At 38.9% G+C, this 18,207-nt stretch overlaps 1 protein-coding gene across 1 annotated transcript in view; it reads right to left on the reverse strand.

Annotated features, from left to right (window-relative positions):
• Positions 1-18,207, reverse strand: part of MCTP2 (multiple C2 and transmembrane domain containing 2) — a 121,146-nt gene that overhangs the window by 50,129 nt on the left and 52,810 nt on the right. Inside the window, exons 12-15 of the mRNA XM_074837539.1 lie at positions 14,882-15,068; positions 13,945-14,038; positions 10,157-10,259; positions 7,674-7,776 (exon numbers count right to left, since the gene is read on the reverse strand). Coding sequence (XP_074693640.1) covers positions 7,674-7,776; positions 10,157-10,259; positions 13,945-14,038; positions 14,882-15,068 — 487 coding nt within the window. The remainder of the gene's footprint in view (positions 1-7,673; positions 7,777-10,156; positions 10,260-13,944; positions 14,039-14,881; positions 15,069-18,207) is intronic.

Below are 18,207 nucleotides of genomic sequence, written 5' to 3' on the forward strand. Positions count from 1 at the left end.
TAGACGAGCAAGCTCAGATAACCTGCAGACCCAAAACAGAAGAGCTGCTGAAGTGGCTAGCCCCTCTTCTAGGGCCAAATGGACTGGCACAGAAAGTCCTCAGGACAACTGCCACATACAGTATTGCTGGCCCATCATAAAGGACTCTGCCATTTCACCAGTTTTCTCCCCCCTCAAGCAAGGGTAAAAAATACTTTAAAAGATACAGAATGAAAGCAAAACAAAATTTATTTGGTAATCAAAGGTTTTGTTCAATTTCCCAAATTAACTGAAAAAATGGATTTACTGATGGTAGAGATACAGGGCCAGAAGGACTTTGTTTGAGATTGTTACCCCTTTGGTCCACCAGTAGCAGGTTTAGACGGAGCTTTGATTCATGGACTCTCCTGTAACAGGATGGAGGGTACATTGTTCCTAGTGTGTCTGCAGAGATGTAGGTGTCCAATACATATCACACTACCGTAATTCTAGATTTTCTGTAGTTACTAATTTGGAAGCTGAAGTTCCATGTATTTCAGTTACACATATTTCTCGTAACATTTCATCTTACTACCCCAGGAACAACAACTAGTGTGAAGTTCTCTTTATATTCCTTGGAATATACTTCTTTCTTATATCTTTCAAGAGCATAAGAAACAAGGAAAAAATGTCACATGCTGCTAAATTGATAGAAAAAAGAAAAGAAAAAACTACTGACAAGGTCTGAGTCTGATATCATGGTATTCTGCACTCAAAAAATGCTTCTGACTTTGGGGAAAAGGCTGTTCGTTTTAAGAGCTGGAGCCGAATCAAACATTTTGGGTGTGTCTGCAGGTGTGTTCACTGTAAGTTTAAATTCAGCAACAAACAACTTCCATCTCTGTCTGTATTTGAAAACAGGGGTTGTTTGTTGCTTGGGAAACTTTTCTAAATGGTGTCATTATTGTTGTTGCTGCTATTCTAAAATTGAACAGGGCAGAAAGTAACGCTGTGCAAATACAGTTTTATAGTCAGCTTCATTTGGCATCTTTAATTCTAAGTGTTTGACTTGTGCGGTAAAAGATGTGCAATTATAACTCAGCCTAAGACTAAACATTCATACAGATATCTGAGCTTTTGACCTTCTTCAGAGGAAAAAAAGCACAAGAGAGAAGAACAACTGGCTACAAAATGGCACGTCTCCATTGCATTTTCATTTCGATGAAAAGAAAAAACACTGAGAAAAATGTCAAACAAACGTCTCTCTCACAGTTTTGGCAACATGCTAAGTCAGTGCGGTTCAACAAAAGGTGTAGAGTAATTCTAACACCCATGACTGCATGGAGATTAGATCGGTGGCATGTCTCAACTGTGCCCAGACGAAAACATGCAAAATATCTTTTAATACTCTACATTTTCATTGCATGCTGTTCTTGGGCCAGAGTTCAGATTCTGTTCAACATCTCCCCCTCAATCTCAAGAGACAGCCAGTCATATTAATTTCATTTTGGATCTATTTCTTTCTCCTTTCTGGGTACTTTTCCTCAGTCTCTGCTGTTTGCAAAGACTGCTTAAATGCTCTCTCCAGCTGTGGAAAAGGTGAGCAGTCAGAGCTGGGGTCCTAGGATGAACCTCAGTGTCAGAAAGATCAGATTTATTCTATCACCCAAACACCTTTTGCTACATACCTGATGATCTTACATGGATTTTACTCAACATTCCTGATAATTGTGTCTAAAATAAGTTATCTTTCCTTTGAATGTTTACATCTTCTTATGGGAAAAGGGAAGGAGAGGAATATTCAAATTAAATGTGAAAGTATCTGCAGGTGAGGTCCTTAAAGAGACATAATCAATATTATTCCTTTATTGATGATGTTTTATATCATCACTGAATACTAATGTCTGCATTCTCTGAAAGCTTCTTAATAGCATACTGGGACTCAATCACCAACCAAGACCGCCCATAATCATGTGATTAACATGAAGACAGTTATGCCTACTCCACCGACATGCTTCACTTTGCAAGGTCACTGCTGTTCTGAAAAAAAGTCAAGATTTTTCATCCCATGGGAATTGCTGATGTTTGGGGCATTTCCCTGTTCTGAATCAACAGAGAAAGACAAAATATCAGTATCAATATTTTCACAAAACAATTAATATATTCTATATCACAGTCCCTTCTCCATACAGGACCACGCAAAGGAAATTATCAGTTGGAAAAGCTAAAATTCTTTGTGCATGAAGCATTCTGACCTACAGAGGCACTTCAGACACTGGCAGTGCTTTAGCTAAAGGAAATGTTCAGGTACGCGAGACCACCATACAGTCAAGGCCCAAAGTGCACCGGGTTCCTTTCAAATGAATGAATATATTTGCTAAACTCTTCCCACGGATGTCCCCAGCAAAACAAATGTGACTAAACACAGTATTGATGTAGCCAGCCAATGCTAAATCTATTAAGCAACAACCTTCTGACCGTTTGGGAATTTTAATGAAATAGCGAAAGCCAAGATTGATATGACACAAAACACGGAGAAGACAAGACCCTTACGCAGCAAAGGGTGTTTTTTCATTGCTCTTGTCTCAAAGAAATATGGTTTAGTGGCTTTTTTTTCACATTGATTTTAAGAAAACTTCACTCTGTATCCAGCTTTGATGCAGATTCAATGTCATATATTGATGACCTGACAGAAGAACGCTGGGTTAAACCTCTGTACATCAACACCCATGACACGTGGAAAGGGTAATGGCTACTCTCCAAGGGTAATTCATCTAAAGCATTTGGGACCTCTGATATTCCTGCTTGAGCTCATTGCTGATGCACAATGTCATACCATTTGCCCTGAATAACATAAAGCTGTCTTGTAATAGACACACACCTACCCTTATCAAAGGGCATATTTCTGCAGGAAAAGATGAAAGCAAGCCACACATTTGATCCACCTGGACATGAATAAAGAGTTTTTTTGTTTCTCTCCAGTCTTGCAATAGACCTTGATTTGATTTTGTACGAAATGCCCATTCATTCATTCCAAAACTCTTTGCTCCAAACATTTCACTTTTAACAGACTTCTGTGGGATCCAAAGTAGAATGGAAATGTGGGCTCTTGGCAGAGGATTGATATCCAAAGACCGAATAGATATGGAGCTGACGGTCTGAAAGAAATCAAGCAGCCACACAAGGGCTTCCAGGCAGCCTGAGGAGGAGCTGAAAACCTTGGGAGCACAAGGATCCCAGGTGATACTCAATAAAAACATTCCTGTTGATACCATTTCAGTGAATAGTGCATGGTCAGGGAAGAATTTAATTTCAGAAACAAGATATCATTTTTTCTGGAAGAGATGTGGGGGGTTTTTCCCCCATTCCAAAATTTCTAGTTCATGTTAGGGATAAAAATCAGAACAGACTATCCACTTCACCACAGCCTCTATTGCATAAATGGAGCATTTTCACTTTTTTCAAACTCTGAAGCTTTCTCCTGGAAAAGGCTGTGCACTTATGGTCAAGTGCTAAGTAACTGCAATCATGAGGTGTCTGCTCTCTGAATCCAGGCCATGTTTTAGATAATTAAGCTTGTGAAAGGCATACTACTTGTTTTCAGTGTACCACCGGCTACCGACCTTGCTTGGCACTTGAAAATATTTCATAGACCTCTTCCTGTTTGCTGAAGAAAGGGTGCAGCTGAAGTCTACTCTGAGCTGATAATTCAGCAGATAAAAACCATTCCATTCTGCGATACAACTTCACTCAGAGGTCTTTCTACATGAGGATATTTGATATGCTCTGCTTTCAAATTCATTGAAGCACACTATATGCTCCCATGTCTCTAATAACTTGCAGCCTTCTAGGAGATAGAAGTCTCTTGAAGCAAAACAAAAGACAGACCCTCACAAAGAGAAACACGTTTGCTTTTACTAAGATCTAGGGCACAAAGGAACAGAGATGGAAAGGACTTCTTTGATAATTAGTTCAAGTCCCCCAAAACCTACAAAACTTCTAAACCTATCAAACTCCTTTCTTGAGGCAATGAAGTCTTTTGCCCTACTTCTCCATTCTCCAGGATCTTCTTCAGTTTCTAGCACAAAAGCCTGCTCTGTTCAGTGGTGTAAATGGTCTTCGCTTTCTTTCCCCAGGTTCTGAGAAAGCAACCTCCCCCTCTCAGCCCAAAGGTTAAGCAAGCCAGACACTATAAGTCACCTCTGGCAAGAGAGCGACCCATTCTGCTGACTATCCTAGTAGCACTAATCTGTGTCTTTTCCAGTTTAAATTCCACTCCTGTGAATGTGGTTGACCAGAGCTGTATCTGAGAGGAGCTCGCTCATACGTGCTTTAGAGGATGACAGTAGTCTGATGTAAAGAAAGGCAGGGGGAAAAAATACAATAGGTTGACTAACATGGAAAAGCTCAAGATAAAATGCAAGCAAATAACCACTTCTCTCCCTCTGTCCCCCACCTACCTACAAACAGAGAAAAATCCAAATTCAGTGTAATGCTATCACAATCAATGTGTCTAGAGTGCATTAATAGAGCTGTATGAGAAACTAAGAAAATTGTGTACTTGTCCAATATTGCTTCATCATGCCTATCAAAAGAACATGAAGTTTTCAGCTTTATTCACAATCTGACACTTTAAAAATCTTCCCCTACTGCCCAATTTTTTATGCTTCTTATTTGGTGCCTGCAATAAGCCTAGATCACAGTTGAGGATGAATGTTACGCATAAATAAATTTCACCATCTCTGAATTTTTTGTGCAGTAAGGTTATTCGTGTGTTATTGTGATGATGGTGTACACATGTTTGCAAAGCACCAGTGTAAGACTACTGAACACATTCAAACCAAAATTCATTGTCAAATTAATTAAACATTTCATATCACTCCAACACATACTTTACTCAAGGTAATTTTTCATTAAGAAAAGAATCTAGTCATCCATGAACAATTCCTGAAGTAAACTTACTTCATGTGCTGACAGCTCACAAGTCAAACTTGTGCAGTTTTAACAGGGAAAAAAAAAACAACCAGCAAATGCTCTTCTATTATCAAAAGAGAATTTAATGCAAGGCAAATATTAGGCCTGATTACCTAGAGAAATTAAACCTATATGATTTGCAAGGCTTTCTTGAGTCTTTAACTATTGTTCTCTTTCAGCATATTTATCTAAATGGTTCAAAGGATACATTCAAATTTATAGTCAAAATGACAATGTACACCGAAATTCCCATTTCAAGAAAAAAAGCTTAGAAAATTGCAGTTCTCTGAGCAGACTAAGTTAATAGGTGCAAAATGTTTTTTAATCAGAAGCAGAGACAAATATATTTACACTAGATTTGAGTGAAATAGGAGGCAGAGAAGTTTGGAGAGGAAGGAAGAAGATCAGTTGGCAAGGGAAAGCATAAACAATTTTTATTTTATTTTTTTGTCTCAAACCTTGGACAAAAAACCTACGCTGAATAGTTTGGACATTACCACACACATGCACTCCCCTCGTCTGCCTTGTTACATGCTTCCTAAGGGATACTTGACAAATGCCTATAAAATCAACAGAAAATCCAAATCTAACATCTTCTCACTGTGAGCCCACACAGCCTGCTGCCGATCATGCAGACCATTTGGCAAGCACTGGATCTGCAGGAGAGCAGCTGCTCCAGCCACTCTCTTCCAGTAACATCAGAGATATGAGGACTTGGGGAAAAATTAACAAAGTGATCAAAAATGGAATAAAAGATGTTAAGAGGTTTTTTCCTCCCTGTAAACATCAAATCATCCTCCATGCCCAACTGACTCTAATATTGCTCTAAAACTGGAGATATTGACAACTCAAGCCACTAAAATAGACAAACAATCTAAAATATCCTCAGCCTCAAAAAGACCTTGTTGTCCGAGCCATGGAGGGAAGAGGATTGCAAAGCACAGGACAGTGTGTGGGGGCACCAGGAGCTCAGTATTTACTCCTCAGCTTCCATAGCATAGGGTCTTGATATCCCCAAATTGCAGGGGTTCCCCCGTTCTAGACCTCAGTATAACTTGGAAAGGGCACGCAGTGGATGAAAGCAAACACACTTTCGTGAAGAGATTCAGAAAGCCACGTTGCTTTTAATTCACATACACAAGAAATACACTTATTTAGACAAAATAACAACAGAACTGGAGCACGTTGGCCGATTTCCTTATCACTATAAAGCATTCCTTAGGTTGGGATCATATCTTTAAGTCAGTTCAAGAGTTTTCTAGGCAGTTCACTATCTATTTGGAAACATTAAATATTTGCGGTTCCCCTCTCTGATCTTGATTGGTCCCTTACCTAAGCTATGCTGACTCTGTGGGGCTTATATGGCTCACTTTGGTCAGACGGGACCTTTGCTTTCCCTCTAGAAACCTCCCATTTCTCCAGTCTCTGCTAGGACAGAGCCCCACTAACCTGTTATTACAACACTGCCTTTCCTGCAGAAGCCCACCTCAAAGACAAACTTTTGCCTTAACCATGAAAGATGTGTGCCAGCCATTTTGCAGAGGTGAATATGCTTTCACAGGGACATTTCAAAACAATACTGCAATTTTCTACTCTATAATTTCAATCACGATTCACCGTCTGCCTATTCAAGAGGGCTATTACCCACAGCATCACACTGCGCATTACCGAAAGCATCTCACCACTGCATGTATCACTTGAATCATGTTATATATGGCAAGCTTCAGTGTGTGTACAGGGCTCAACGCAATACTCGCTGCATGACATCGGTGACTCAAAACTCAAGGAAACCACCATGCTTACGGTTAAACATGTTTACACACCTTGACTGATACGAGCACAAGAGTGCCGTGATGTTTTAAGTCTCATCTACTAATTGATTTAATAAAAGTCACAGCCTAGAAAGTTCTTCCCAAATGTTACTGCAAAAGTAACCAGAATCTTCTGTGATACTGCACACACACATGGAGCTGTTTACATCCTCTTGATCTGTTTTACTCACTCTATTACCAGCCTTGTCCCAAAATTAAATCAGTCTTACCAAAAACAAAGCTGCTTTTCCCCCCATTTCTCTATTAATGTTTTTTAATGACCCTTTTACGTTCCCCTCTCTTTAGCTTGGCCTTTTTTGGCCATTTCTGAAAAAGCTTCAAGTCTCCTTAATCTCCAGAGCAACCACTTTCCCCTGAGCTCGCTTTGTTTCCAGTTTTTATTTTATACTCCCATGGTAGAGCTCACTCTTCATATATTTGTTTACAGAACAAAAGGCACCAGTCTTTAAAAGCACTATGGAGTAGAAAACACCCCTTTTAGGTAATTTTATTCAGCTGTGCCAATAACAGCTATCTCTAGTCAATCCTACTGTGATGTGCAATTACTTTCTTGGAGTAAAAAGAAGCAAGACAGAACAAAGACATGCTTAAAATGTTACCTTCAGAAGATGATGTGGAAACATACAGAACAATTCAATTATGTTTTCAGACCTACATGGCATATAGTACTGATGAAGTGCAGACACTTCTGCAATTTTTTTTCCAATCAACCAAATTTGTACTAAAATGGGTTGGCAATGCTCGTTACACTAAGGAGAACTATAAACACTGCCAACTAAGGCATATATAGATCACAAAACCTGTTTATCTCTAAATCTGTGTTGCTTTGTGCTACAGGGAAAAGAAATGCAACTTGTTCCCAGCAAAACTATCAATGTTTGAATGATACATGTGGCAAAGGTAACTTACAGATAGCAAAGGGATGGCAACTTTTCCAAGAAAATCAGGGGGTTTATCTCCATCTTCGTCAAACACCGTTACTTCCAGAACATCATGAATATCTTTAATAGGGCTGGAATGAAAAGTGCAGATACATAAAAAAATAATATTCAATACACATGCACACAGTCTCCTCCACAAAGATCTGAGAATACTGTTTTACTAATTAAGTTTGTATTACCTTGGAGTATAAAACTAGCATTTAATTAAATTCCCCAAAAAAATGAATCAAATGATCGGTATTCCCCAAGCTTTCCCCTCATGCTTCAGTCCCATAACTAGGTGAAGAAAACTACCAGACAGTGACATTTTTTGCACATTGATGATGCTAACAGTGTAAAACCCAGCTCCCACCAGACAAAACTGGGTGACAGGGAGAGGTCAAGGCCTGAATTCAAAGCCAGCCTTCAGGACATTAAAGAAATAATCCAGGAAAGAAAACTTACGTAACTTCATTTGACTTGAACAATTATTGAACAATTATCTCCCTTTTAAGGGACTAACAAAACCAATCACTTTAAAAATAACCAATCTATTGACCCTAATTAAAGACCAAATGTACAATATTTTTGTTCCATTCAGTGCAAATGCTCTACTGAGGTGGTAGCAGGCACTCGATCCCAAGTATTTACAAGATCATTAATAAATCAGGGTCTCATTTAAGAAAAGTTAGAATCTGTGTGCCTGTAAAAGCATGGGTAAGTGGAGGCAACTTGAGTTGCATTCATTATCTCCTCTTTACCTTTTTCCACGTGCAAGAGTGAAAGAGATACGTGGTACAGTGTACATTTGTTATTTAACTAAGTTCTGCCAAAAAGGAGGTTGTTTCAGAGCAGCCCTGCTCCCGAAACCTCCGCCTGCAACACGGTAGATTCACTCCTCATGGACACTCACAGAATCTGAACCTAAAACCCTGGTTGTCTCTCCAGCTAGCAGCCATAGCACGTTCTGTGATGTGACCCAGTGGCAGGCAAACCACCATGAAATGCACTGTTTTCAAGACATTATGGCTTTAAAATACATTGAAGCATGCTACTTCTGCAACCATGCATCCATATTCCTCTCCAAGCCATTATCATTTTCCACATGATATAGCTACCAGTGGTATAAAATATTAAAAGCCCACAGTTACACACACAGATAAATGTGTCACAGAAAATCTGAACATGATGAGAAGGGCTCTCTGGTGGTATTGAAACCTCCAGCTGAAATGGATTCATCCACTCAAAACAATCCACTGTGCTCCAAAATAAATCTAACACATCAGTAGCTTTTAAGGTGCTTAATTGATTTTTTTTTTAATTGGCCAAAAATCTAAGGAGAAATGTGAGAGCCTGACCAGTTCTGCAGATTTGGTGCTTCCACTAGCCATGCAACAACAATAAAAAAGTTAGAGATAGTCCATAGCTGACATTTCTGAGACCCACAGGAAGTATAGACACAAACTTTCTTTTCAAATACAATAATTTCAGATCCTTACTAGATTTATTTTGTTGGCTAAACATCCGACAAGACTCATCTGCTGGCACAGTCTCAGAATAAACAGTGATAAGTGGAAGCTTCTTGAGAACAGAGAAAGTAAGAGAAAGGACTCCAAAAGACACGCATTCAGCTATACCCATGACTAAACAGAAATCCTGCAAGGTACTTCTATCAAAGAGATCAGATACTTTTTATTGCATTCACATCCAGCCCAGTATTTATGATGGACTTCTTGCAAGACCAACATTCATTCTCAAACTGTCCCTCCAGTGGACAGATGCAAATGTCATAAATGCTCCACTGCCAGCCCTCAGTGTTGTCTTCCTTGCCACAGACTACTACAGTCTTGGAGACATTTATTTCAGTTATTCTCAAAAAAAATCTTTGTCAGCATAAAGCAAGATTAAAACCTGTGCTGCCTAAAAGCAATACCTAAATTATCACTGCTGTTATTAATAGTCACCAAAAATAATATTTTGATTTCCATAAAAATTTAAGCTTCTAACTTGTTATAAGATATGTTTGACTAGTTTAAATTCAGAAAATATACCAGGAACAACACAGGCTCTAATTTTCTGCTTACTTACAAAATAAATGAGGATTATACCATGGTTCAATGAAACATATTTTATTTTAAATTATGGAAAATGTAGGCATGAGTATATGGTCTCTACTTTCTGTTATCTCTTGGATCCAGCTATGACTCCATTATGTCTAGTCATGATTCTTCCTATAAATATCACAGTAATTTTTCTTTTAATGACTTCTATTAATAAACTCCATGCAAGAACTAGTAAAAGGCAAAAGGCTTTAATTGAGTTATATTGGATATTTCTCCAACATCCTCTCTGAGTATGAAAAAATGACATATCTTAAACTTGACCTCTGTATTTTCCCAAAGTCGATAGCTTTTATAGTTAAGCTGCTAACTGTTTGGTGTTGCAGCATGTTTTCAAAAGCAATCCACTTACAATGTGAAAACTTTGTTCCACTCTGGATTGAGGTTCTTGTAAACGGTGTGTGTTTGAAGACTGTCGTTTCCCAGCTCTAATACACAGAAAGGATCACTTTTACCTAGGGAAAGATCAGATAGATCAAAGAAAAAAATTAAGTGCACGTGTTACTGTATTTAGCATGCACACTTTTTCTTTGCAGTAGGGCTGAGGAAGTGATGGATCTAATTTTATTTGTCCAATTAAGACAACTGCAAATTGCCTTGTTCTGTTGGAATGACTTGCTACATAAACAATAGCTCTGATGCATTCTCGGTTCTGGAAACTAACACTTACCTTACAACTCAGGTGGCTTCACTCTAATACCTGAAATCTGAGACTTACAATGAATCATCTCTAAGTCTTTACAGCAAGAAAAACCTGCTCACGCTGACAATTACTCAGACGACATTATAAAAGCAGTACCATCATTCCGACCCTGGTAAGCATCAGTGCTGCCATTACAGCTCTCTATTTTATCCTCTGCTTAAAGTCTGTGGTCTTCTTCAGTTGATTACAGGATTAAGTACCCGCACCATGAGAAGCACAGCACTGTCTGTATCGGCAGCATTTCTTCAATTAGTTCCACGTGAGCAAGTCCTTGAGGCTATGAAGACCCTACACAGTGCCGCAGTTTAAACAAAACCCAACATCAACTAGAGAATCCATGCGTGAACCAGGTATCACACTTAAAGCAAGCAAACAAAACCCCCAAAACAAAAAAAAAAAATCCAAACCTCCTCTCAAAGGGAGATGTTAGCGTGGAACTATTATGGCAAAAACATGTTTGTTAATGTATTTTTTTGATAACTCACATCACATGAATTTGCAGCTTTCACAACTTACTGCAGCTCAGCAGTTTCCATCATGAACTGAGTACCCTTTATCAGCATGTCTGGCTTAATATCTGATTTAATCTCATCTTCAGTGTTCGTGTATAACTCAGCAATAGACACTCCAGCCTAACTTTTATGTAGGCAACTAAATATGTCAGCAATGCAGGGATTTAGATAGCAGACAAACAAGATATTTAAGCAAAAGCTGTCTTTTTCTTAATCCTTATTTTTGGTATTATTAATGCAGAGTTCTTTAAGGTTCTTACTCTGAGAAGTTTATAAACTAAACAGGAATCTCTTCAGTATGTAAACAGTGGGTATTAACTAGTCAATATTGGTAAAGTTTAAAGACCATGTGTGTTACTGGAATCTATTTGTCTTCTCCTTTTCAGCTTACGTGTCCATTCCCTGCTAAGTGTGGAAAACGCACGTACCCTTTCAGAGAAACTGCTTGAAATGCAAACTGGTATATGCCAAAAACAATCCCACTGTATAATTTGGTATTCTGAATGCTATTTTTTGGTCAGTGAGCAAATGCAGTGTTTGAGAAGAACTCTCATGCGTACACAGAAAACATCCAACAAAGCAGGAAAAGTCAACAAAACTATTATCTAGGAATATAAAAGTATGGAAGGCTCAAACTGGGCTAGCTGTGGCTGAAGAGCTTCTACATATTTGATATAGCTGTGTAGAAACTAGCCTAAAATTTATGTCAAATGGTAAAGCATGGATTTTCAAAACACTGTTCAGAACCAACGCAGATACTATGTTGTTTTCTGATAGCTATTATTATAGTGGGCTAAAAACTTGCAATTAAAATCTATAATACCAACATATAATCAACTGACAACAGAAATCCCAATCACACCAAAATCCAATCTTTACCATGGGAATAAAGTATAAAGTGGCATTACACTTGTCATCAAACGACTGGTCTGCAGTTCACCCATGCAAGAGTCATGACTGCTATGGGACAGGAGAGGGAGGGAATGCTACCTGCTCATACTGCTCCTCTATTAACCCTTGAAATCTTTGTACCTCTTATTGTCTCTGCGATTCTCCCTTTATCAGATTTTTAGCTGGACTTTGAATTTACTTTTATCAATAACAATAAATCTGAGCAGTCTCCCTGGCAATGCAGGAAATATGGCACTGCTCTAGGAGGGCTCTATTATGGAAGCCCATAATTGCTGCACTAATCATTTATGAATGGCTCAGAACAGATAATTAATCTTTATGTCTCTCATTTCACGATCAGAAATTATGCTATTTTTACCTAAAATGGCTGCATCCTTTTGCAATTTGGTGGGTCTATTACAGCATAATACTAGGATATTTTCAGCACTGCCATTGAAAAACAATTTGTCATTTGCTTCATGAATCAGGCTCAAAGCCTGGGTTATTTTGAATATAATGACAGACTGAGTAACCTTTTACTTAAGCAGAATTTCACTCTGTGCTATGCACAAGGAATGTGTGTCACATACTCTGTATGAAAAGTCTTTGAATTGCAGAATCAAGAACCTGCGTGTCTCTTCCAATGTTCATTATCCACCCACATGCTCCTGTTTAAGTATTGAGGGAAAGAGGGCCAAATTCCTCACTGATGCAACTGCATTAGCATCAGTGAAGTTTTCCAAAGGGTAAATAACCTTCCAGGCTCAGTTCTTTCACTGGACACTGTCTCTCACATATTTCTAGATAGCCCTAGCCTTGCCATTTGCCAAAGGTTCTGCTTTGCTGTGGTACACTTATTAAACTTATTAGTAAGGTGCAGTTACACTCTTAATTCCATATAGATGTATACATTATGTCAATTTAGAAATGCATTTCTGTCCAAGATACCTTTCAGCATTGGCAAGTTTTTTGTTTGCAAATTAAGTTCTTCAGTTCTTTAAAGTACCGCTCTCTGCAGTAACCTTTTTTCCCATCACAAGGTTAAGCAGTCAATTGAAACTGAAATAGTATTATGATTAATCTTGGGCTTTCTCTTTTGGTTCTTATTTGAGGAGCAACGTTCTCTTATGTTACAATGTCTTCATGAATGCCAGGGAATGGAGCACGAGTGTTTTCTCTCTAGCATCTTTCCTGCTTTTATCAACAAGTTATCTTATAAAATGACTATGTCAGCAAATATACAACACACAGTGCTGTGGCTGTGAATTACGAGCTGCTGCAAGATACAGAGGGGAATTAAAAGGTCTCCAGAATCCTGGAGAAGATGATAATAAAAATAATAATATCCAGGCAGTCGCTACAGAGAAGTATCAATTCCCTAGACCTTCCCTGGAGAAACAATATAAAGTTGTATTTTTAAAAGGTGTTAGTGTCCATTGCTGTCACGACCAAGCACAATTTGAGATACAGCTCAGTGGAAAAGCCATCCTTTTCTTGGAGAAAGAGCACCAAAAAGATCATCCCAAATTGAAGCCTCAAACGAGCTGTAAGAGAAGCCATCGCACTCACATCCCCATCGCTGGCAAGCTTTCTTTTTTGGGTGACAGCCTGCAGCACCACCCAAACCCACACACTCAGCACCATGTGAGACGCCCCCAAAATCTTTCCGTCTTGCTCACAAACTCACAAGGCACCCAATAAAAGATGCTGCTTTGCAGGCACCATCAGTTTATCATCAACTTATTTTACATATTCCTGCTGGAAAATACAACAGCACACCATGCTGTGTTAAGTGTTAGGCAGCCATGCTGCTCAGATCTAAAGGGGAAATCAGATCTCATCCACTGGACCTTCCCATGTACTTTTGGGAGTCAAAACCATTTGGTATGTCAGTTCTCTGAGGCAGGTTTCGCCACTGGAGAAATAATGGGAAGATTTACTTCTCCTTGATCAACTGACAGTACTGCCCAAAGTCTAAGTAGCACTCACAACATATATTATAGCATCGTATGCTGCAAAACAGAAATAAAATACCTGCAAAATCTGCTGCCAACAGGTCCACCGCCTTTAAAACTTTGACTTGTAAGAAGCCAATATCCTTTATGTCCTGAAAGGAATTCTTTATACACTGCAAGGAGGAAAGCATAAATATGTATTTCTTTTGTAATTCAATAAGAAATAGAAATTATTGAACTACTAAATGACTTACATTTTTATTTCCATCACTATTTCTGCAGTGTTTCAGTTCAGCAGCTCATATAGCCATAAATACCTGTCCACTATCCCAGTCTCCCTGAGGTTCATGACATCACACACTACCTAAGAAAATTCTCCATTCAATAAGTTACATGTTAATGTTATGGTGGAAATTGGAAGGAGCCCTGCATGTTTACGCAAGTATCATCTGCCCATTAAAACAGAAAATGGGACATAGACCTGGAAAAGCAGCATGGGTTGGGAAAGCAGCATACTCAATCAGGAGTGAAGAATCTGTCCCTAAAAACTTCGACTTAATGTGGTTCAACTTCCTCAGTCTCACACCCCATTTCAGAGAGATATGCTTATTCCCTCTTGCACCGCTTTTGAGGATTGAGGCATGGAAGCCATCATATGGCTTTATCTTCCAACAGTTCAGAGTTTAGAACAGATCCTCCACAAAGGAGGAAAGAAATCTAAGTATACTACAATCTCTCTGTGATATTCAGTGTGTCTCGTTCCCCATGATAATCTCTTAATACAATTCAAGTTTACAAAGAAAAGTATTAGTTTAAAACCCAACAAATACAAGCAGCCAAATTGCTTGGGTCTATCTGCCCTGCCAATCTCCTTGTCATTCTAAACATAATAACTATTCTGTCTAATAGTTTTCTCTGGTAGGAGACATGTTATTATGACTGGACAATTTTATATCTTTTTTTCCTGCAATTTTGACTACTTTCAAAACTAAAGGAGAAAAAAAATGCAAACTCACGTAGCGCTGTGAAATCTGTTGCCGTTCACTGGGGTCCCCCAAAGGGCAGACACACAGATCGGAGATCGACACTCCTGTACATGGGGCAACTGCAATCAACATTAGCAGAGACCCCAGATGTTTTTCCAGAGGCAGCTCTAAGCAATTGGTCTGCTTCGTCGGCAGGGCAGCAATGTCAACTTGGCACCTAGAATGACATTGTCAAGGGTTAATAAGAAAAAAGAGCTGGGGAAGGAAGCAACATTTATATTGATTTCAGTAGCAAGCAGGCACCAAAACTTACTGCTTGTTCAGGATGGAAAGAAATGCAAAAAAAAAGCATCTCAAAATTAAACATGGGAAACCAATTAGCCAGTTTCTATTGCACTTACTGTCAAGTTTTGCTTTCTGGTTCACCTACTGGTAAGCAGAGGTAAAAGGTTTGGGCTGCAAGGAAAACTTAACTCTGGCCTGCCTCACTTCCCCTCTAAAATCCCCTAGTGCTTTGTGATGGATTTGAAACACAATTTTATTTCACCTGGGGGAAAAGAAAAGGGGCAAATGCAAAATTTAAAACATTAGCCTAAAATAGATTAGTTTCTTTAAAGTCACATACTCCATTTTATGCTACATTATACTGTATGCCCCAGTCTCTTTTACAAGCCTTACTAGGGCTACATTTTCAATGTACTGTTATATTTCCCAAAGGGAAGGATTGTCTTAAAAATACCCCCCCCAACCCCTGCACATAATATGTATCATTAACCTGATACCTCCACGAAAAATAAAAATAAGGAGGAAAACAGAGAAACATTTGTAGAGACAATAATAAAAGATGAGTATGGACTAGAGCTGAGAGAGATCACTAGACAGCATGTTATACGCAAAGGGAGCGGTTAAATGCAACAGAAAGCCTAATCACTTGGCTCGGCTAAATGCCTTCTATTTAGAAGTCCAGTAAATGGAGTGGAACTTTTTTGAACCTCCGTGGGGCTTGGCTTTTAAGAACAGGCTGAACAAAAGTTACAGATGCAAAAGGAAAAACCAAAAAATAAGGAAGGAGAAGCTTTGTTGCCTCAGTGCAAGGGGAGTCACATTTCTCAAAGGGACAGCAAGCGGATGATGGAGAGCGAGAGCTTTTGCTCCCCTTAATGCCTGCCGACAAGTTTTTATTTAAACTAAACTTGTTAAGGTGTTCTCTTAATAGGCTAAAATTCCACAGGGTTCCCCCAGGTGAGTTTCTTCTGGGTAAATGGTGCATGTAGTGTTCCTGATTGATCCCATTCCAGTAGTAGAGCTGGAGTGGTTTATACCCATCTGCTATAAATTGCATGCTTTCCGCTTCTTAACAGCCTATTTTCTGTGAATGCTAGGGGGGTGAAAAAAAAAAATAAAAAAAATCCCAAAACATTTCAGCCTGAAAACCCAAGAAGCTGTGTTATGAAGTAAAAGTCATTGCTCTGATGAGTTTGTATGTCATCCAGTGTGTACATCCAGCTGTATTAAAACACAGTTCTGTGTAAACTTCTTCTGACCAGAATCAACGGGGATGACTTTGCCTTAAGTGTGCTATTTGCTATTCACTGCACTGAACATACAACAGGTTGCAAGTTTACTCTTGGTGCCCCACGCTATTGCACAAGCGTAGGCTGCCTCTCAACACAATTTCCAAGCGTGAGAGGTTGCATTTAAAGCTTATTGCTATGCCTAGACTCTTCGGAAAGATATGACAAGAAAAGTTACAGCAGAAAGGAAAATAAAACAACAACAAAAAGGCAAGCATTTGAGAAAAAGACCTTATCACTTCCACACTGGAGGTCAGCATCACCTTGGCTGCATTAACACGGTTGCTTCTCAGACTGCAGGAGTTTTACTGATACTTTAGGTATCAGTACAAAAGGGGGAATATATTGTAATCTTGGGGTTTTGTTTTGGTTTGGTTTTTTGGGGGGGGTTTTGGGGTTTTTTTTGTTTGGGTTTTTTTTTGGTTGTTTTTTTTTTTTTTTTACCGATGAAGAAACTGAAGGAAGGAGAGGGGAAAAGTCAGGGTCACCCAGCTGGTCCTGGGTGTTCAGCTGGCAATAGGGGCCATGTCTCCCACATCGGCATGTCAAACACCACCCACTCAACACACAGTCTGCAACTGGGAAAAGCTGCATTTGCTTTTATATGTTAAGAACTTCCCATGGGGTAAGGGAGAAAAGACAACTTGTTCAGACAACAGTGCATATCCTACTGACAGACAACCTCAGAAATCTCTTGTATCTCAAAGGCAAAGTTAAATATAATTCTAGCTTGTTTTGGCAAATTGGAATTGTTTCACTTATTAAAAGAATCTGATTAGCCAAAGGTCAAAGAAAAGATCGAGTATAAGGGCGTGGGGGTAGGAGAGATGCACATGTGGAGGGAAAAACAGCAGGAGGTGGAGTATAAGCATTTCTTCCTCAAATCATGTCTGATTTCCGTGCAAACTAACTTCCTTAAAACATCTGTGTTCACTCAAGGTGATGGTATGTCTCTGTATTTTCTTTTGAGAAACTGAAAAGAAAATCCACATTTGCACTTGCAAATGGCAAAAGGCTTAAGGAAAAAAAAAGACAATCTGTTTCATTTAGGTTATACAACATAATTGATCAGACTGCAAAGAATGCAGCTTGGTGAAACAATTAGACATTCAATTTACTATATAAATTCAGCAGTTTCCACACAAACGCTTCTACACTATTAAAACAAGTCTAATGATTTCCAAACTACTTCCTCCATCCTCTTGAAACAGAAAGTCTTCCTTTCCTTCTTTCTCAGCTTCCTATCTGCAAGACCTTATTACAGATAATTATTTCAGAGGAAAGTGCTAAGAGACTATCGTGATGGGCACAGTATAAAACTAACGGAGGCAATCCACTTTTTTGCTCAAAAGTTGCCTGATCTGAATGCAAAGGGCAAAACTCTCAGATTATTTGTATTTTAGGTGATGCAAATTATCTCCTGAGTTAAATTCTCAACACAGTAATCCTGTCTCAGAATAGCATAGCTCTGCTTGTTGTCATCTTTTGCTACATCACATTAAATTCAGGTATAATCTTTCACTCACATGGCTATATGCATGATCTATAGGGAATACAGTTCTGTAAATTAAGAGTGCATTGTGCACACAAACGTATCACTTTTTGTTTTAACCACAATTAATTAAATGGTTTCCTTCCTCCTCCTGGTCAATATTGAGGTCTATACCTCTATATTATCCTCTACAGGACTCAAGGTTTACACTACAGCTTTAGTTTTCATTTAAGACTGTTCTTTTGACTTACAGCACTCATGTTTAGCTGCCAAACTTCCCACTCCCCTCT

The sequence above is a fragment of the Strix aluco genome, chromosome 12, assembly GCF_031877795.1.
Source record: "Strix aluco isolate bStrAlu1 chromosome 12, bStrAlu1.hap1, whole genome shotgun sequence".
Classification (NCBI taxonomy): Eukaryota; Metazoa; Chordata; class Aves; order Strigiformes; family Strigidae; genus Strix; species Strix aluco.